At 37.6% G+C, this 22201-nt stretch overlaps 1 protein-coding gene across 2 annotated transcripts in view; it reads right to left on the bottom strand.

The window, feature by feature from the left end:
- Positions 1 to 2290: 2290 nt before the first annotated feature.
- Positions 2291 to 22201, bottom strand: part of NAA50 (N-alpha-acetyltransferase 50, NatE catalytic subunit) — a 29541-nt gene continuing 9630 nt past the window's right edge. The window contains exons 2-5 of one of the 2 annotated variants that reach the window (XM_010345977.3): positions 7869 to 8002; positions 7331 to 7450; positions 6933 to 6999; positions 2291 to 5230 (exon numbers count right to left, since the gene is read on the bottom strand). In XM_010345977.3, coding sequence (XP_010344279.1) covers positions 5053 to 5230; positions 6933 to 6999; positions 7331 to 7450; positions 7869 to 8002 — 499 coding nt within the window. In that variant the 3' untranslated portion in view covers positions 2291 to 5052. Of the gene's footprint in view, positions 5231 to 6932; positions 7000 to 7330; positions 7451 to 7868; positions 8006 to 22201 lie in introns of both variants that reach the window. The other variant, XM_003935450.4, reaches the window with a different exon arrangement.

Below are 22201 nucleotides of genomic sequence, written 5' to 3'. Positions count from 1 at the left end.
GGTGAAAATGAAGAATATTATAAAACTATTTTTAAAGTGCTCTAACAAAGCCCTCATCTTATTAAGGGAACTGGGTTTTACCGTTTAGGCTGTGTATTCAAATTTTACCCGCATAAGCAATTACACATACAGTATCTGACAGTTTTATTATACTTTAGGGGGAAGAGATTGCTAGTGACAAGGATAATTCAAGATTGTTCAAATCTTTTAAGAAGATTTTTGATACTGGCAATTGGTTTCTCAAAGATAAACCAGACAAGCTCTATAAGCATGGACAAATAAAGAAAAGCATTATAATCAGATGTCCTGTGAAAGCTACAGTTATTTAACATGCACTTTAATTTATACTGTTTATCCTTTGAGTTCAGATGCCTTGAGTTTTTGAGGACAGTAAATAAAACAAGTAAAAATGGGATGAAATTAAGCTATGTGGCAAATTAGTTTCAGTTAAAGCAGGAATATCTAATTCAAAGTTTACAAACTCCAAAATATTCCAGCCAATAAAGTAACTTCCCAAATACTGGATTTAAGCTTTCATCACAAATTTTAAAAGGTCTTAATTCTTCTAGATCTAAAATCTAGGCTGTAATAAGTAGCAATTCCTTCATATTAACTTACTGCTCCCAACTATTTCTGAATCAGATCTTGATGCTATTTTTTCTTCTTCTAGAAGCTACTGAGCAAGGAACAAACACAACTTGATTCATTCTAGATAAAAAAAAAAATTTTTCACCTAAGAAATCAAGTATCTTAATTTTAGGGAACTGAAAAGGTTGAGAATTTCTGCCCCAGTAACACATTGTTCTCTGACATTTCTCAATGTTCTACCAAGTTAACTACACATACATTAAGAAATCTGATTCAAGCCCTTTTTCCAATATGACTATATTACTTGGCTGTATCATAAATTAGGACTAACTTCCTAAAGTTCAGCCTTGAACGGGAAAACCAGTTAAGGACACTCTGCCATCGAAAACATTTACACCCTGAAAAATTTCCATAGGCTCACTGTTCCTACTTATGACTTTAGTATCCAATTTCCCAGAAATGTTCAAATCACTCAGTGAGAACAGCATCTCTCTCCCCTCCCCACTGAAATCCCAACCACAAGAGCAGAGCCTTTAGACCGACCATTTTTCTATCCTGAATAACTGTAAAGTGCAGTGCTTTCTAACCCTCATAGAAAATTACTCCCTTTAGAGACTAATAAAACACAACCTAACCAAAACTACTCTGACCTTGGGAGTCAAGTCCAGCATCTTCTCTGAGGTGTGAGAGACAGCCTCCTAGAGGGTCCAATGATATCCACCTCCCAGTATTCACATCCTTGTGTAGTCCCCTCTCCCACACTATACCAGGCTGATTCAATGGTTGCTCTGTGTGACTAATGGAATATGGCAGAAATGATGTCACCTGAGGCTACATCATTAAAAAATAAGGCTTCTGCTCACTTTCATGTATCACCTGCTCTGGGGAAAGCCACATGCCAGTTGCCCATCAGGCAGCCCCATGGTGATACCCACATAATGAGGAACTGAAGCCCAAGGGCCACAAGAGCAAGACATGTGGGAAATGACTCCTCTAGCCTTGTCAAGCTTCAAGATGGCACAGTCCTGGCTAACAGCTTGACGGCAACCTTCTGAGAACTCAAGACAGAACAACCCAGTTAAGCAACTCCTAGATTCCTGACCCAGAACTGTGGGAGATAATACATGTTTATTGTTTTAAACTACAGTAGTAACTAAGACACACTAGACAAGGAGCTTGAATGAAAAAAGCAAAACTCTAATTATAACAATTTTGACTAGAAATAAATACTGAATTAATTGTTAAAATAAAATTCTTAAATTCACGTTTGTTTGATATTCAGGAAAAAGTTTAGAAACCAATTCCCAACTCATTGAACTTCTTCCTTCCTACAAACAAAACAAAGCAAAAACCTGAATGTCATCTGTAACCAATACATATTGCTAATTAGATTGCAGCCTAAAGTGTATTTCTAACAATTACATTCAAAATATAGCAGCAAGACAGTTCCTTGGATCTTATTTTTTCTTTCTCATTGGAACTGAACTGTAGTTATTGGGCAGTGTACCTAGCAAGTCACATAAGATCTGAATTAGAATGCCTTAATTACACCTGGCCTATTTTAATGATTTTAATATTAGACCTTAAAGAAATGTGAAACTAAATTCAAGCAGTAACGAAAACACTACACAATGAGTATGTACAGTTGCTGGCTGTAGAATTCAACAATACAGTTTTGACATTTATAGGTATCACAGATCACTAACAGAACAACACGTTTATTTCAGATGTAACAGCAATGTTAAAATTGACAAGTTTAATTCTTAACTGCACCAAGTATACTTAGCCATTTAAGTATTTTTTTAAAGTTATTCCCTCCAAAAAACTGAGGGAGCTTTTCTTTTCCACCACCACACACCATGGTTTCCCAATAGTTCTCTTTTTGGAGGACTTTTCAATTGATGAGTAAACAAACTGCTTCAGAGATATTTCAGAACTTCTCCCAAATGAAAACTAATCTGGGCATACTATATATTGCATAGATTTCTCTACAGATTCTTTGCTTTAAAACCTAAATGCAACTACCATAAAGTGTAATTTTAACCTATTTGTCCCACAGTAAAAACTATTTTGTCCTGAAAAATATGATGGATATATCCTGTCATTTCCTAGTTAACAGAATTGTTCTACCTCAAAGATAATTATCATCATATATCAAAATAATCAGCTCAACATGGGATATTAGCTCGATCTTTCCTGACTCATAGGCATATGAAGTTGTGCCCGACTTTTTACCTCTTCCACATTTTTCTCCTCCTCCTCCGTAAGTGGATGGAATTATTTAATACAAGTTTGATGTAGGACAATTAACCTTTTATAAACATTTACAGTTTAAGTCACTGAGTAGCGTGGAAAAAGAAACTCTATATATATTGATAGGGAGCCTACACAATTCAAAATTTAATATTTTTCCTCCTTAAATAACATGTACTTGTCATGAGGCAGCTATTCGGTTTTCAATAACCACATTTAGGGATACATTCATAGGACTGATTAGATAGTCCAGGTGAAATGGTTATAGAAATAGAGGCAGTGTCATCTCAGAAAACCATTTATATATCAAAGTCCATTTTGATATCTGGGAAGTTTACAAAAAGGCTGCTGTATTCTTCAAACTAATTACACTTTCTGTAACTCAAGCACTCATCTCTTGGCAAGAGCAAGCTGAAGCTTATCCATGAAGATAAAGGTGCTTAATGCTAAACTTTTCTTCTAAGCTTAGATTTGGATTGTTTAAGAAATGAACATCCCCCAAAAAACCAGCAAGGTCTTTTTACATTTTTACCATCTTAAGATTAGAACTCTATAAACCCATTCATTAACTGTCTTCTTTTTCTGTATTATTATTGGCACTCAAGACTGTTGAAGTCTACTGCACTTTGTACTTTCACATTCTCAAAAACTTAAGGTTATAAAGTGTGCATAAACATTTTATAAAATAATTTTGTCATTTAACATATTTGGAGATGAGACTTTTATACCAGAATTTTACATAAGAGGATAAATACTACAAATGAAACTTCCTTTTAAAGTCAAATGACAGAAAGCTCAAGTCCTGTGCATTATTTTAAAGTCTGAGAAAATTTCTAACTATTGGAGATGGGACTATAAACATAAATATTTCAGATGTCTCCCATCTTACAAAGTTATCAACCTGTCAAAGCCACTCCCTATGTGCCAGAAAATGATCTGGCATAAACCAGTCCTCTCAGTGGAGGAGGTCACAGTGCCATTTGTATTATTAACACTTTACACTTCTGCTTTTCCAAGAATAGAAGCAGTATGTTTAACAATTACCCCTGCCCCAAATCCTTAAACTCAGTATCACAGGCACAGAGTATAAGCAAATCTGGGATGCTCTCCAACAGATATGCAATAGCACTGCTATGTTATTCTCAAAAATACTGCCTAGATATTTTTTCCCGTAAAATCAAATGCTCAGTGGTTACACTTTTAACAGCTGGCACTGGATGACATTAATTGCATTTATTATGTCACAGTCCATCTAAGCTTCCTTTAGGTATTTTTTATTATGTTCAACAGAAAACACCTGCTTCAGGTTTATTTAGGGGTAGTGACCTATAAGGACATCAACTCAATTTTTAAGGTTAGACTATTTTTGGGTTTACTGAAGAAAAAGGAACAGGGAAAAAATTAAATCACAACAAACCTCTTTAAGTCAGTTAAAGGCCATATCTCTAGCTGGGATATTAAAACAAATTAATCTCACCAGCTCATATTCTAAAAGTTAATGCCACTAGTAACAATCAACGGCAGGAAAAACCAACCTGCTAGTAACCAGCCCACTCAATAGCAAAAAAGCAGTTTAACTCAAATATTTAGACAAAGGTATAATACTACCTAAACCAAACTGCCCCACCCACCAGCAAGAAGAGAAGAAATAATTGCTTAATAATCAAAATAAGCTTAGTATTTCTTACAAGGATAACGATGTTCCAACTTCTGAGAGTGTGCTCAGAAGGACTAAAGGTGGAGTGAAGGCAATGCCTAGGGATTAGTATCCCACAAAGTCTTAAAAAACCCAAAGTACCACAAGCACACTCAACTTGTCTATGAATTAGAGAATAAGATATTGCTGCTGCTTCTATTTGTCTTTTGAAATACATAATATTTTGTGGGCTCTGCCATTCAATGTGAAAGCAGGACATTAAATTTGAAATTATTTGACAACTAAATTTTTAGGACCATCTAACTTTAACTGAAAAATTAAACAGATCTCCTTTTCCTTCCTTCAAACCACCTCACAAAAAATAAGAGAAAACAATCCAAACATGATTTTTTTTTAAAGTCCTTGAAAGTATTAAAACTCTTAGAGGAAACAAAAGGAAGAAGGAAAAACAAGAAAAAGAAGGGAGAAAAGCTTTAAAAGAAAATGGGGGGAATCAATGGGCCTCTCTTTTATTTGGCGACAAGCAAGTGCAAGAAAGTTCATTTGTAATTTGTTCAGTTGTCTGTCTTTTGCACATCTGCATTCTGACCAGAAGGAACTTTGAGGTTTTTCTGCAGGACATGAGCATCTGCGGGCTCTATCCTTTTATAGTAGTTCTTCTTTGTCTCGATAATCTCAAAGCCAAACTTCCTGTAGAAGTCAATTGCCGACTCGTTGCTGATCTGGACATGCCTGAGACATAAGAGAATATCAGAAAAAAAATTAAAATTAAGGTTTCATCAGGTTTTAAGCATTCTCCGCAGATACCTCCAAATTGGTTGGAGCTAGAATACTGCAGACATTTGTTACATTCTCTTTACAATTACCAATAATCAACAAAGGTTAGGCATGCTTACCTAAAAGCTTTTGATGAAATTTTATACTTTTAATCTAATCTTATTTAACATTTGTAAGACAGCTGGCTGAGTTTAGAAGGCTCATAGTGTTTATTCTTGTAGTCAACGAAGGGTAAAGTAACATAGCTATCAAAATATTTTTCATTTTAAGAGGAGAAATTATGGCTGGGTGCAGTGGCTCATGCCTTTGTAATCCCAGCACTTTGGGAGGCCAAGGCTGGCAGATCACGAGGTCAGGAGATGGAGATCATCCTGGCCAACATGGCAAAACCCCATCTCTACTAAAATACAAAAAATCAGCCAGGCATGGTGGCGCACACCTGTAGTCCCAGCTACTTGGGAAGCTGAGGAAGGAGAATCGTTTGAACCCAAGGTTTCAGTGAGCAAAGATTGTGCCACTGCACTCCAGCCTGGCCACAGAGTAAGACTGTCTCAAAAAACAAACAAGCAAGCAAGAAAAAAAAAAAAAAAAAAAAAGAAGAAATATTATTCAAAGGCCCTAATAACACACAGAAAAAAATGATGAAAAATAAAAAGCTAGGGTCTCAAAGTTTGAATATATATATTCTTTCTGATTGATCAAAAACATGGTATGTCTTTTTTTTTTTTTATTTAAGACAGAGTCTTGCTGTGTCACTAGGCACCAGGCTGGAGTGCAGTGGTGCAATCTCGGCTCACTGCAACTTCTGCCTCCCAGGTTCAAGCAATTCGCCTCCCTCAGTCTCCTGAGTAGCTGGGACTATAGGCGCACGCCACCACGCCCAGCTAATTTTTGTATTTTTAAGTAGAGACGAGGTTTCATCATGGTCTCAATCTCTTGACCTTGTGGTCTTTCTGCCTTGGTCTCCCAAAGTGCTGGAATTACAGGCATGAACCACTGCGCCCAGCCTGGTATGTCTTTTTTCTTTTTAATTAAGACGGGGTTTCACCATGTTGGTCAGGCTGATCTTGAACTCCCAATCTCAGGTGATCCGTCCGCTTTGGCCTCTAAAGTGCTTGGTTTACAGGTGTGAGCCACCGCACCTGGCCTGGTACGTCTCAAAAATTGTAACACCGTATAATCTCTCACATGGCCAAACTAAATTATGAACATCTATGACTGTGATCTTAGTCATAGCTCTTAATCTATAGTCTCCTGAGATTCAAGTATAATCTCAGCTAGGTAATCCCTGATTTTGATTATGAAACTCTACTAAAAATGATCATGTCACATTATCCCTGAACAAAACACACAAGGTTTTCCACAAGAAAAGTAGTATTTAAAGTCTTGAATGGCTGTGAATTCTGAAGGCCTGAGTTTTAATCCTGATTTCACCCTTATGACTTTGGAGCTCTCATTGTAATATAATAAAGCAATGTGTTCTATCTCAGGTTCCTAATCTACTACTATTAATAAAACAAAACTAACAACCACCCAACTACTTCCATAGTGTTTCCAAAGGCACAATAGTGACCAGATTTTAAAGTTTCTAGTAAAGATTTCTACTGCCAATTTATTAAACCACTTTGATAAGAACATTAAATATTATTTTACTTACAGATAGATGTTGTCAAAAGTACCATCTTTTTCACAGATGTTTAAGACATGATTTAACATTTTAGTTCCTGTTAATAAAACAAACAAATATGTGACTTTGTAAATCAGCCTTTAAATTATACATCTATCCATTTGCCATCTGAACTATTTATTGAGTTCTACATACACAACAAATCTATGTAGGGCTTCTGACAGAATTTCGTTAATAAACATTAGTTATTTTCACCACATTTTATATAATTCAGTAACCCTTTCTCCGTATTCCTTAAAAAGACCCAATTAACTAACGGGGTCAGACACATTGACAAATAATATATTTATGCTTCTCTGAAGTAAAAAAAAAAAAACCAAAAAAAAAAAACACAAAAAACCAAAAAAACCACGCAAATAATTTTTTACCTATTCCTAGCCTTCGGTAAGGTGCCAGACATCCTAGTGTCATGATGTAAAGTCTCTTCTGGTTCTGTGAATGATCCACCCTACAGCATACCGCACCTACAGCAATATCATTGAAATAGGCTGCCAAGGAAAATACAAAGATATAACAACAGAGTAACACATTTTATTTAATCTTTTTCCCTTTTAAAGGACTACACTGTTGCTATCAGCATTAAATTTCATCAACCATTCCATGAATATCAATGACCTCAAAACTCTTACGCCATCTTAGGAAGTTTAAGTCTCCCCTAGAGTATAGTTTAAAAAGTGAAAACTCACAGGCACATACACTAAATAATTAAGAACATTTAGCATTTCTTTTTAAAATTCAATTATTTTATTCGACTGATTTCTCTGAGATTTTTTCTCACAACCTAGACCACTCTCATTTCCTCACTTGTAATATAAGTAAACTAGTTAACTCTTTCTGCTCTATAAAAAACTAGAGTTCAAGAACAGTAAGAAAGAAAAGAAGGGAAGAAAAAAAACTGTATTATACCAAGTTTTGCTAGCTCGCCAACCTCCAGCACATCCTTGTAGAACTTGTCATTGTAGCTGACTGGAAAGATGACCTGATTCAATCTTTTCAACTGTTTAATATTGTGTGGTGTCACATCTCCCAGCTCGATCCGGCTACTGGAACAAATCAAAATGTACTCAATAAAATATAATTAGCCTCATTTGTTAATATGAATATATGAAAGGGGTACTAAGTCTTTTTTACATGATTGATAAATCCAACTCTTTCAGAGTGGCTTTATAGCCTCATGAAGATTACCATTTATAAGCAAATTTTGCCATTCAATATCAGTTCTACTCACTGCTTTCATACAATTACATACACTTAGAGACAAATATGGTACAGAACAACTAACAAAGGCCAGAATAACATTTTAAAAGTGTCAAAATTTTCCTTATTTATAGTTCAGAAAAATTTTAGATACACCTATTTCGGTAAAATTACATCTCATTTGTCCAAGCAATTTATTCTAAGAAAATAATGAAAGTATGCAATACCATTCACATTCTATTCATTGAAAACCATGGTCTAGGAACTACCTACATCAGAGTCACAGAGGTGATATTCAATATTCAAATTCCTGGACACACATACCCCATTTTCAGAACCAGAGTTGCTGGAAATGAAACAAAGGAATACACATTTTGAAAAACACCTCAGTTTGAAAACTATCCATTAAGAAAGCAACAGGAGTGATATGTTTGGCTGTGTCCCGGTCCAAATTTCATCTTATTGTTCCCATAATTCCCACATCATGGGTGGGACCCGGTCAATCATGGAGGCGGCTGCCCTCATGCTGTTCTCGTGATAGCGAGTTCTCACAAGATCTGATAGTTTTAAAAGGGGCCTTTCCCCCTCTTTGCTCTCCTTCTTCCCGCCACCATGTGAAGAATGATGCGTTTGCTTCTCCTTCTACCATGATTAAAGGTTTCTGAGACCTCCCTATCCCTGTGGAACTGTGAGTCAATTAAACCTCTTCCCTTTATGAATTACCCAGTCCTGGGTATGTTTTTATTAGCATCGTGAGAACGGACTTACACAAGGGGCACTCTTAAGAAACCACCAGTAATCAAAACAATTGGTTCCATGAACAAAGAGATTAAAGCTAAAAAGTTAGCCGGGCGCGGTGGCTCAAGCCTGTAATCCCAGCACTTTGGGAGGCTGAGGCGGGTGGATCACGAGGTCGAGAGATCGAGACCAGCCTGGACAACATGGTGAAACCCCGTCTCTACTAAAAATACAAAAAATTAGCTGGGCATGGTGGTGCGTGCCTGTAATCCCAGCTCCTCAGGAGGCTGAGGCAGGAGAATTGCCTGAACCCAGGAGGCGGAGGTTGCGGTGAGCCGAGATCGCGCCATTGCACTCCAGCCTGGGTAACAAGAGCGAAACTCCATCTCAAAAAAAAAAAAAAAAGCTAAAAAGTTTTGAGTTCCAATTTCTAACAAAGTATCAAAGTTGTTTTGCCTGTAGAGCTGTCAACAAAAGAATTTTTAACAGTTGAAGGGAACTTCACTACTGTTAATTAAAGGCAGATCAAATGTGATAAGGCAAACCTGACAGTATTCTACACTCCCCCCAACCCCCAACTCCATCCATATTATTTGCCCAAAAAGAGGGTGTGGTACACTGTAGAGAGAAAAAACACATTTCAACTATATTTAACAACTGACTTCTGTTAACATACACAGAAGCATGCTTGAAAAGGACTGTAATGTGTAGTAGAAATTGTAATTTTAAAAACTGTATTTTCAAATGTTGAAATTTAGATTAAAAAACAAAAAACACCAGCTGGGCATGAAGACCTGTAATCCCAGCACTTTGGGAGGCCAAGGTTAGAGGATCCTTTGAGCCCTGGAGTTCAAGACCATCCTGGGCAATACAGCAAAACTTTATAAGAAATTTTAAAAAAGAGCCGGGCACGGTGGCTCATGCCTGTAATCCTAGCACTTTGGGAGGCCAAGGTGGGTGGATCACCTGAGGTCAGGAGTTCAAGACCAGCTTGGCCGACACGGTTGGCTCCATCTTTAAAAAAAAAAAAAAACAAAAAAAGAAAACAACCACGAGGTGAGGTGGTTTGCACCTATGGTCCCAGCTACCAGCTATTTAGAAGGCTAAAGTGAGAGGATTGCTTTAGCCTGGGAGGCTAAGGCTACAGTAAGCTGTGATTGTTCACCACTGAATTCCAGCCTGAGTGACAGAGAGACTGTCTCAAAAACAAAACAAAACAAAACAAAACAGCAACAATTACAAATTAAAAAAAAAAAAAAAAAAAGAAAAAAGAAATTTCTAAAGTTCATTTATCTGGATAGAGAGGAATATGATGTAATATTTAGCTTACCGTACAATTCTCTAATGTATTACTCTGTAATGCCTAGTTTGGAGAACATTCTGCTTGCTAAGGAGTTATAGGCAAAAACAGAGGAGACTTTGCTCCCCATTTAAATAGTTTGTATGAAGAACACAAAAGACAGCATAAAGCATCCTTCCTCTCATACTTAGCAGTGTTGAAAGGCTTAGATCATTTGAAACCTTTAGTCTTTCTGCTTCAGTTATTTAATTTTTATACCACTGATCTGTATTATTTGTTGCAATCAATTATCTTTGCATATCTTGTGTGTCTTCCTAAAATCTGAAGTTTCCTAGGAACCACACAGATTAAATAAACATACATGTCAGTAAAAGAGTAAGAGATTTATATATTTAAAAAACTTCTCAGCACCATAGGAAAGGCTAAAAAATAAAAAAAAATAGAGATTTTCTTGTCCTAGTCTCTTCCAACTTCTAGCCACTTAAGTATGGCCTTTTCTCATCCCAAATATTTGACAACTGTAATGAATTCCCTGTATGAAATTCATGTTTTCTTTAAATATATTACATCTCATTCACAGAACTCCCCCTCTTCATTAAAGCACACCTGGTTTTTTTCCTTCTTTAAGGCTGAAAGTAAATGACATTTTGCCCAGAACACTTCTCTGACTAAAATCTACTGGACTCACTTTCCCCACTGCCTACCATTCATATAAAAAGAAAAAAAAAAAAAAATCTGTGGATACCGTTATCCTGTAAAATACAGAATCCTTTCTTTTTCTTTTTTTGAGACAGGATTTCACTGTTGCCCAGGCTCACTGCAGCCTCCACTTCCTAGGTTCAAGAGATCTTCTCACCTCAGCCTCATGAGAAGCTGAGACTACAGGCACAGACCACCACGCCCAGCTAATTTTTGAATTTTTGTAAAGGCAGGGTTTCACCATGTTGCCCAGACTGGTCTCCAGTTCCTGAGCTCAAGTGATCCACCTACCTTAGCCTCCCAAAGTTCTAGGCTTACAGGAGTGAGCCACTGTGCCCGGCCAAAATACAGGACCCTTTCAAAATGCTGTAGCAGACAGGGATCACATCTTACCTACATTTTCTGCTGTTTAACTTACCAGAGTGCCACAAGTTGGGTGTAATTCATTTTTTTTTTTTTTTTTTACATATAGTTTATATTAATTCAGAGCACATCATTTGAAAATAAGTTTTAGTATTTAAAAAGTGATTTAATCTTTGCCTAATTAAAACAATACATGTCCTGTTTTTTTTTTTTTTTAAAAAAAAGCACACCACAGAAATGACAAAGGTAAAATATCCTGCAGTAATACACCCAGAAATAAGTTTGCTGATAGTCTTCCAATATTTTTCTAAGCACATATAAATACACATATACGTTTTAAACAAATCTGAGATGTATTTGGTAGCTGTTGGAAAAATTAAGTCGCTTATGAGAAATTAACGATTTTTGCTAGAAACAAATAGGCTAGAACAATTTCAAAGTGTTCACTTAATGTAACCCTGTAAGCAAAACTGAGCTTCAAATACAGTTTAACTCTAACGATATGTCTGACTGAAATGGAATACTTCTGTAATCCTGCTCACTTAGTTCCAAATTATTTTAAGAAGTAGATTTTCTAAATATATCAAAGTAATAACATCAACTTGCAAATTTAGCAAACAACATGTAGTAAAGGCGTAAGCATAAGGGATATGTAGAAATGTCAATAAAATGATAACATTACTTGAATGTAAACAACCAAAAAGCTTTTAGTTAAAATAATCTATAAAAAAATCAAAAGTCCAAAGTCTCTATTAAAAAACTAATCTAATGGAGATTTTAAGAATTCTGTGAATCTAAATTTTTCTAAAGTTCTTAAGAACAGAGTTGCCTATTTAAAAAGCATACCATTTCAATAAATTTGAATATCTATGTGTTATGCATCTGGAATGCAAAGGAATTTATATTTAGTAGGAAAGACAGGTATATACAATGTGCTACTAACAGTGAATGCACATATAGCACAAAAATATTAGAATGAAGGTGACCCTGGGAAACACTTTGAAGAATGACTAGCTTATTCTCTTAAGGCAGGAGATGCAGTCCAATAAAACACACAAAAAATAACAATGATGTAGTCGGAAAACTACAGTCAGTTTGATACGGCTAAATCATCAAGTGTGCTTGTGTGTAAATTCGGAAGCGGAAAAAGAACCAATTTTATGAGGGCCTCATATATCAACACATTTGGTTATCATCTCTATACTTACCTCTTGATAAGTATAGAAATCTCATTCAATCTTGTAGCTGTGTGGCTTTAATGCTGCCAATTCCAAATTTCTGTCTCTAGCCTATCACTCCTGAATTCAACACTACTAAACCCAAGCCATTTCCTGTAGACACTTCAAAGTGAACATACTGTAAACACTTTGGGATCTTTGTTCCCAAATCTGCTTCGCAGTTTTTCCTATGTCAACTGATGGCCTCTCCATCCTTGGCTACAGAATATGTTAACTCCTTCAAGTGTCTGTTCAAATGATATTTCAAAAAGGCTTACTCTGACACGTTTAATTTTTTCTTTTTCTTTTTTTTTTTTTTTTGAGATAGAGTCTCACTCCGTTGCCCAGGCTGAAGCGCAGCAGTACAACCTTGGCTTACTGCAACCTCTGGGTTCAAGGAATCCTCCTGCCTCAGCCTCTCAAGTAGCTGGGATTACAAGCATATGCCACTAGCCCTGGTGAATTTTTGTATTTTTGGTAGAGATGGGGTTTCACCATGTTGGCTAGGCTGGTCTTAACTCACAGCCTCAAGTGATCCGCTTGCCCACCCTGGCCTCCCAAAGTGTTGGAACTATAGGTGTGAGCCACTGCACCTGGCCCTTGTAATATTATTCTTTTTTGTTTTTTAGACTGAGTCTCACCCTGTCACCCAGGATGGAGTGCAGTTGTGCAACCTCAACTCACTGCAACCTCTGCCTCCTGGGTTCAAGTGATTCTCCTGTCTCAGCCTCCTGAGTTGCTTGGACACCTGTAGTCTACCAGGCCCAGTTAATTTTTTTTAGTAGAGACAGTGTTTCACCATATTGGCCAGGCTGGTCTTGAACTCCCGACCTTGTGAGCCACCCACCTCAGCCTCCCAGAGTGCTGGGATTACAGGCGTAAGCCACGGCACCCAACCCACTGTAATATTCTTGATATGTTTTCTTATCAGGGTTATGCTGGCCTCAAAGAAAGTTTGGAAATGTTTCTTACTTCTTGCTGTTTCATTTGATCAATGAATAGAAAGCTCCAAATATTTTCAAATTACATTAATAAGGGCATAAATATTTAATATTTAGTACTACTGTTGATAATTTGACCCTTTTATCATTTTGAAATATCCCTCCTTTTTGTTGGTAATACTCCTTGTCTTAAAGTCTACTTTTTTCATCAATTCACACATACAGCTTTCTTTTTTTTTTTTTAGAAGGAGGTGTTTCAACTCTGCTGCCCAAGCTAGAGTGTAGTAGCACAATCTTGGCTCACTGCAACCTCTGCCTTCCTGCCTCAGGGGATTCTCCTGCTTCTGACTTCCAAGTAGTTGGGACCACAGGTGCATGCCACCACTTCTAGCTAATGGTCTCGAACTTCTGAACTCAAGCAATCCACCTGCCTCAATCTCCAAAAGTGCTGGGATTACAGGCTTAAGCCACCAGACCTGGCCTTACAACTTTCTTCAAATCAAAGTTTCATGTTCTTTTACCCTTTTTTTTTTTTTTTTTTTTACTTTTCCTTGTGTCCTTATATTTAAAGCATGTGTCATGTAAACAGCATATACTTGGATCTTATTTCTTTAATCTGACAATTGGAATAACTAGTCCATTAACATTTAATGGGCCAGGCACAATGACTCACACCTGCAATCCCAGCACTTTGGAAGGCTGAGGCAGGTGGATGACTTGAAGCCAGGAGTTTGATACTGGCCTGGTCAACATGGTGAAACCCTGTCTCTACTAAAAATACAAAAAATTAGCCAGGTGTGGTGGTGGGTGCCTGTAGTCCCAGCTACCCGAGAGGCTGAGGCAGGAGAACTGCTTGAATCCAAGGGGCAGAGGTTATAGTGAGCCGGGATCACACCACTGCACTCCAGCCTGGGAAACAGAACGAGACTGTTCCAAAAAAACCAAAACACAAAAAACCCAGCAATAACAACAAAAAAGATTTAATGTAATTACTGAATTGCTGATTTAGTTGATTCAAGTCCATCAGCTTGCAATTTTCTATTTGTACCAAGTATTAACAGTTCTTCGTTTTCCAGCCTTTTGTGGGAATCAATTTTGATTCATCTCTTGGATTTCAATAAAAAACTTTTTATACCTTACATAAAATTAAATTCATCTTTTTGGTGTATGAGTTTTTACAAATATATATAGTCATGTAACCATTATCAAAATATAGAATAATTCCATTACCTCCAAAACCTCACACACGACCTTTTAAAGTTCAACTGCCAGGTACCCACTAATCTCTTCTCTGTTCCCCATAGTTTTGCCTTTTCAAGAATGTTACATATATGGAATCACAAAATACGTAGCTGCTTGTTTGCTTGCTTTCATTTAGCATAATGCCCGAGACTCACCACAGTGTTGTGTGTATCAATAGCTCATTCTTTGTTAATGCTGAGTGGTATTCCATTATGTGGATGTTACTGTAAATTTATCCTCTTGTTGAAGGGCAGTTCAGTTGTTTATAATTTTTGGAGATTATGAATAAAATTCCCATAAACATTTACATACAGGTTTTGGTGTGAACAAGTTCTTATTCCTCTTAGTAAATCCCTAAGACTGGGAATGCTGGGTCTTAAATGTGTAAGAGTTCTAGCTGTTTTGCATCCTCATCAGCATTTGGCATTAATGTTTAATATTTATGCTATTATAACAGGTATGTAGTGACACCTTATTGTGGTTTTTAATTTGCATGTCCCTAAATAATAAATGCAGTGAGCATCTTTTCATGTATTTCTTTGCCATTCATGTATCACCTTTGATAAAGTATCGGTTCAGATTTTCTGTCCATTTTTTTAAAAACTGTTTTTTCTTGAGTTTTGGGTGTATTATGCATACTTGTCATTTGTAAGTTAGGTATGTTGCAAACAATTTTTACCAGTTTATGGCTTTTTTCATTTTCTTGTTTTTGAGAGTTTTACATTTTGACAAACAGTACTTCTGAGTTGTATTTAAGAAATATTCCTAACTCAAAATCACAAAGATTTTTTTCTTCCAGATGTTTTACATTTAGGTATATGAACTCCCCCTTTCTTAAATCCTCATTTTTTTTAAAGCAACCTTCTTGAGGAATAATTTATATACCATAAAAGCCATGTTTTAAATGCATAAGTCAGTGATTTTTTAAACTATAAAGTTGTGCGACTATCATTGCAATTCAGTTTCGGAACATTCTCATTATATTCCCAAGATTTCTTAGGTGCATCTGCTATCAATCCCCTTTCCTACCCCTAAACAGCCACTAGATCTTTCTCTTTTTACAAATGTGCCTTTACTGGACATTTAAAATAAATGGAAGCACACAATGTTATCTTTTGCACTAGACTTCTTTCATGTAGCATGTTATGTTCACCTGTGTTTTAACACGTCAGCAGTTTGATCTTTTTTTAAATTGAAAGTGATATTTTTATAATTTCTAAAAGATATAAAGACAGGGTTACACCATGTTGGCCAGGCTGGTCTTGAATTCCTGACTTCAGGTGATCCTCCTGCCTCGGCCTCCTAAAGTGCTGAGATTACAGGTGTGAGCCACCAACGCCCAGCCAGCAGTTTCATCTTTTTATTATTGAATAGTAGTCTATTTTGGTATAGTTTATACCTCATTTTGTTTATTCATTCACCAGTTGATGGATATTTGGGCTACATCTGCATCTTGGCTATTATAATGCTGCTATGAATATCGCGTAAAAGTCTGTGTGTGGACATATGCCTTAGTTTTTTTTTTTTTTCCTGGTAGATAACTAGAAGTGGGATTGCTAGGTTATATGACAAATATGCTTAACTTTTAAAGAAACTGCCTGTGGTAGGTATAATAATGTCCCCCAACCACCAAAAGAGGATGTCGATGTCCTAATTCCAGGAAACTTGAATATGTTACTTTACATGGAAGAAAAGACTTTGCAGAAGTGATGAAGACCTTGAGATATGAAGATCAACTATGATTATCCAGACACATCTAATATAATCACGTAAGTCCTTAAGAAACATAGGAGATATGACAACAGAATACTATTCAGACAAAGAGATTTTAAGATGTTCCATGGCTGGCTTTAAAGATGAAGGAAGAGCCAGGAGCCAAGGAATGCAGGTTACCTACAGAAGCTGGAAGAGTCAAGGAAATGGATTCTCCTCAAGGCCCTCTCGGAGAAACACAATCCTACTGTACTAGTATCCTAGGGCTATCTTTAAAAATTACCACAAACTTAGTGGCTTGAAGCAACAAACATATTTTCATATAGTACAGGAGGCTAGAAATTCAAAATCAAGCTGTTAACAGGGCCATGCTCTCTAAACTCTATGAAAGAATTTTCCTTGCCCTTCCAGCTTCTGGTGGCCTCAGGCTTGCTGCAGCCTATCTCCAATCTCTGCTTCCATCTTCACAAGGTCTTTGCGGTTTGTCTGTTTCCTTTCCTCTTCTTATAAGGATACTAAGTCATTATTACATTTAGGACCCACTATAATTCAGCATGAACTCAATTATACCCGCAAAGACCTTTTTTTTTTTTTTGGGAGATGGAGTTTTGCTCTTGCCCAGGCTGGAATTTAGTGGCGCCACCTTGGCTCACCACAACCCCCGCCTCCTGGGGTCAAGCGATTCTTCTACTTTAGCCTCCAGGGTAGTTAGGATTACAGGCATGCACCACCACGCCCAGCTAATTTTGTATTTTTAGTAGAGACCGGGTTTCTCCATGTTGGTCAGGTTGGTCTCCAACTCTCAGCCTCAGGTGATCTGCCTGCCTTGGCCTCCCAAAGTGTGGGATTACAGGCTTGAGCCACTGTGACCAGCCAAAGACCCTATTTCTAACTTAGGTCACACACTGAGGTTCCAGGTAGATAAGAATTTTTGAAGGACACTAGTTTAAAATCACTGCATCTGCCACCTTGAATTAGCCCAGTGAAACCCATTTCAGACATTTAACCACTAAACTGTGGCTGTGCCATTTTATATTTCCATCAGTAATGTATTTGGGTTCCAGTTCTCAACACCTTTTATTGCCTTTCTGCTTTTTTTTCTGTCAAACCTAGTGTCAAATGCTTCTAAGGTATGAATGGGCACTTTAAAAAATGATTTATAAAATGCAGTCTAAACGTTACCCAATGTGACTGAAGCAATGCTAGTGTTAAACAGACAAAAAACTAGATGGTAAAGGGAAATGGACTTTTTAAATGAAAGAATTCCCTTTTAACACATCACTTTGACAGCTGTTTCCTGAAACATAACTAATTCATAGCATATAACCTTTAATTATGGGACTGTGTCAGATTACCAAGGATGTCTATAGTGAGAAAAAGGTCAAAGAACAGAATATAAGAAACACTTGAATTTTAGAGGTGAAACAACAGGAACCTACACAGATGTACAAGAAACAATTTTCAAGAGAATGGATGTAAAAACCTGGAGAGTAATGTTACAAAATCCAAGAATGGATCCCAAACCTGGTTATATACCAGAATCATCTTGCCAGTTAAAACTCCAGGTTCCCAAATTCCACTTTGGCAGTTTTACTTTTGTAATTAAGCTTGTTATGTAAATCATTCAAATTTAACACTTGTCTAAATTAAATTTCCACTGCATGTGTGTAAATTCCTAAATCTGAGAAATCTGTTGAGGGAAACAGGGACTAAGGATCGGCATAGAGAATGGGTCATTGGGGAAAAAAAACTATGCTATATAATAACAATGGATTTCACTTAAACCAGTAAATGAATAGTTTGCTTAGTTCTGATAAGAATGTAATATTGCCGGGCGCGGTGGCTCAAGCCTGTAATCCCAGCACTTTGGGAGGCTGAGGCGGGTGGATCACGAGGTCAAGAGATCAAGACCATCCTGGTCAACATGGTGAAACCCCGTCTCTACTAAAAATACAAAAAATTAGCTGGACATGGTGGCGCGTGCCTGTAATCCCAGCTACTCAGGAGGCTGAGGCAGGAGAATTGCCTGAACCCGGGAGGCGGAGGTTGCGGTGAGCTGAGATCGTGCCATTGCACTCCAGCCTGGATAACAAGAGCGAAACTCTGTCTCCCAAAAAAAAAAAAAAAAAAAAAAAAGTAATATAATGTCACAATGTAAATTATCTTAATTTATCAGTAGTTTAACACCTTTCTTCTGTATATTGCTGGCCTAAGGGTTAAATCACCATGTGGTCACATCTATTTGACCCACACCTTTTTTTTTTTTTTTTTTTTTTTGAGGCAGAGTCTCCCTCTGTGGCCCAGGCTGGAGTGCAGTGGTGCGATCTCAGCTTACTGCAACCTCTGCCTCCCAGGTTTAAGCATTTCTCATGCCTCAGCCTCCTGAGTAGCTGGGACTACAGGCACCTGCCACCATTCCCAGCTAGTTTTTGCATTTTTAGTAGAGATGGGGTTTCACAATGTTGGCCAAGCTGGTCTCGAACTCCTGACCTCCTGCCTAGGCCTCCAAAAGTGCTGGGGTTACAGGTGCGAACCACCGCGCCTGGCCTACCCCACAGTTTTTATTTTTTGTTTCTGGTTTTTAAGTTTGCTGCAATATTCAAATGAAATGATTTTACATAAAGTCTCAAGTTGCGGCTTCTCTTAACTGATTTACCTTATCTGCGTGGTCCCTGTTGGCACCAGAGTTTACAACCCCTACCTGGAGAAAATTGAAGACAGTTGCTAATTAAATAAACTAAATTACTCTCTTAGCTCAAGTAAATTGGTGTAACATGATACTTTTCGTTGTTTTTCAAATCCATAACAATCAAACCCCAAGGCACTTTCATATCACAATTTTTAGACTAAGGAACTGAAAGTGGGACTGTGATGTAAACAAGAAACAGCAACTGCCAAAGTGCCCACAGACACTTTATACGAAGTCCTTAAATGTGAAAAATGCAGTTACTTGCCTGCCTCTTTATAGATTCCCATTGGCTATTAATATGTGCAAGTCCCACAAGATTAGTGTATTATTCAGCATAATTTAATGTATGTAGCTTCTGGGCTTAGAATGTGCTAGTAGGAAATCTTTACTCTTGGCTTACAAATCAAGCAGTATGATGAGATAGACAATGCACACTGAATTTTAGCACAGATTAATATGCATGCAAATGTTTTCAGCTATTTAATGTATTGCCAATTATGCTCGTAATTGTAAAACCATTTAGTAGCAATATTCTGAAAGGCCACAAGATGGGGATATGACTCCACAAAAGTGGGTCTTAGCACAAAGTAGGATTTCCCCCCCACCAAGGAAGGTTTCATTATATTGCCCAGGGGCCTCTAACACCTGGGCTCAAATGATCTTCCAGTGTGGGCCTACAGGCATCACACCACCACACCAGGCTCAAACTGTGACTTTTTTTTTTTTTTTTTATGAGATGGAGTTTCGCTCTTGTTACCCAGGCTGGAGTGCAATGGGGCGATCTCGGCTCACTGCAACCTCCGCCTCCCGGGTTCAGGCAATTCTCCTGCCTCAGCCTCCTGAGTAGCTGGGATTACAGGCACGTGCCACCATGCCCAGCTAATTTTTTTGTATTTTTAGCAGAGACGGGGTTTCACCATGTTGACCAGGATGGTCTCGATCTCTCGACCTCGTGATCCACCCACCTTGGCCTCCCAAAGTACTGGGATTACAGGCTTGAGCCACTCTGCCCGGCCAAACTGTGAATTTTAAAGTTACATAACAAAAAGTGAAAAGGAGGCTGTAATGCCAGCACTTTGGGAGGCTGAGGTGGGCGGATCACGAGGTCAAGAGATCAAGACCATCCTGGACAACATAGTGAAACACCGTCTGTATTAGAAATACAAAAATTTTCTGGGTGAAGCGTGCCTGTAGTCCAAGCTACTCAGGAGGCTGAGGCAGGAGAATCTCTTAAACCCGGGAGGCAGAGGTTGAAGTGAGCCCAGGTCGTGCCACTGCACTCCAACCTGGCAACAGCAAGACTCCATCTCAAAAAAAAAAAAAAAAAAAAAAAAAGTGAAAATGAAGTACAGACAAAGCTTAAAGCCTGTTTATACTGTGAGTATTAAGTGTACTACAGCACATAATTTTAACTGCCTGTTCATTTGTTGTACAGAGTATCTGATATTTTACAGATGACGAAATTGAACCCCCAAGAGACGAATGTATCTGTAGCTATACAGACAATTACAGATAAAGCCAGAATAGAGCCTATGTCTATTAGTTTCCATTGTAGCACAAGATCAGTCACACCATGTTCTGTCAAAGGAGTGATCTTTACTTCTCAAGGTCACTTTTCAAAAAAAGAGAGATCTATTGGGAAACATTTTTCTGATATATACTGATAAAGGTGTATTTGCAAAAAACTCAAAGCATCTTTCAGTGAGGATCAAATGGTCCTTTGATTTAAAAATGTCAAGGGGTTACAAGGAAGGTAATTTTTTTCTTAGCTAGCAGTAGTATTTCTAAACTCTTACCCTGTAGTAAATTACATGAAAAGAAGATTCCTCTAGAAAATAAATTCCTTCAACCTGAAAGTACGCCCATTCAGAATTTATCAAAGCACAGCTTAAATACTAACTGTTCAGAAGGTTTTAACCCGTCATCCACTTCTACCTTATGTGAACTATGTTACTGTTTCTGTCCTTACATGGCACATCTCTGCCCTGCTACGAACATGTATTTTTATACCTTACCTCTTTAAGATTATAGGGCAGGATCTCAAATATTTCAGGGAATTACTAAATTACTTAGTAAGTTCCATCTCATCTAGATTTTACAGCAGGGTTTCTTAATCTCAACAATGGCATTTGGGGCTACATAATTCTTTGTTGTGAGGGGCCTTTCCAGTGCACTGTAAGATACTCAGCAGGATCCCTAGCTTCTACCCACTAGGTGCCAGAACTCTCCCTCATCCTGTTAGGAAAACCAAGTGTCTTCAGACATTATCAATAATTGGGAAGAGGGTGTGGGGGTTGCCCTAGTTGTCAGTCACTGTTCTAGAGATTTAGCGGTAATTTTAAAAGTGAAAGTGGAATCTCAGCACTTTGGGAAGCAAAAGTGGGCAGATGCCTTGAATCCAGGAGTTTGAGATCAGCCTGGGCAACAAGGTGAAACTCTGACTCTATTTCTTTAAAAAAAGCGAAGTTGGGGTGGACCAGCTCTCCAAACTGTATGCCTGCAAGTATCAGAGGTATAAAAATCTCAGCAATTATTTGGTCCGTTACTAATGCTAAATACACACATGGGTACAATCTGCTCAAGACTATAACCTAAAAAAGAATCAAATTATTCTTTGGAAAATTGTTTCCACTGTCATATATTCAGTAAAGAAAGCTCCTTGCCAGCTATGGTTTTTCTTTCACTACTATACAAATGTTAATGTTTTTATTTCCAAATCTCTGAATCCAAGCCATTATTTCTGACTGGTTACTGGTGATCTCCACAAGAATCTCAAATTCAACACATCCAAAAGTGATATCATCAATTTCCGTAAGAAATTAGAACTACCTCTGTGCTCTATGAAGAGCCCACCATTCATCCGATAGAGAAATTTAGTCTTCGATGTATTCTTTATGCCCTATTTTAATCTGTTAATCTTGCTTCCACAAATACCTACAAAACAGAACTGGCACACAACTAGAATCTTTGACCATTTCTATTCAGGTTCAAGCCATTCCCTTTAAAGACAACCAAGGCCCAAGGCCCAGAGGTTGAAACACCTTTTTTTTTTTTTTTTTTTTGAGATGGAGTTTCGCTCTTGTTACCCAGGCTGGAGTGCAATGGCGCGATCTTGGCTCACCGCAACCTCCGCCTCCTGG

The sequence above is a fragment of the Saimiri boliviensis genome, chromosome 8 (assembly GCF_048565385.1).
Source record: "Saimiri boliviensis isolate mSaiBol1 chromosome 8, mSaiBol1.pri, whole genome shotgun sequence".
Taxonomy (NCBI): domain Eukaryota; kingdom Metazoa; phylum Chordata; class Mammalia; order Primates; family Cebidae; genus Saimiri; species Saimiri boliviensis.
Note: the sequence above shows the minus strand (reverse complement) of the source record. Positions and strands in the feature narration are given on the sequence as shown.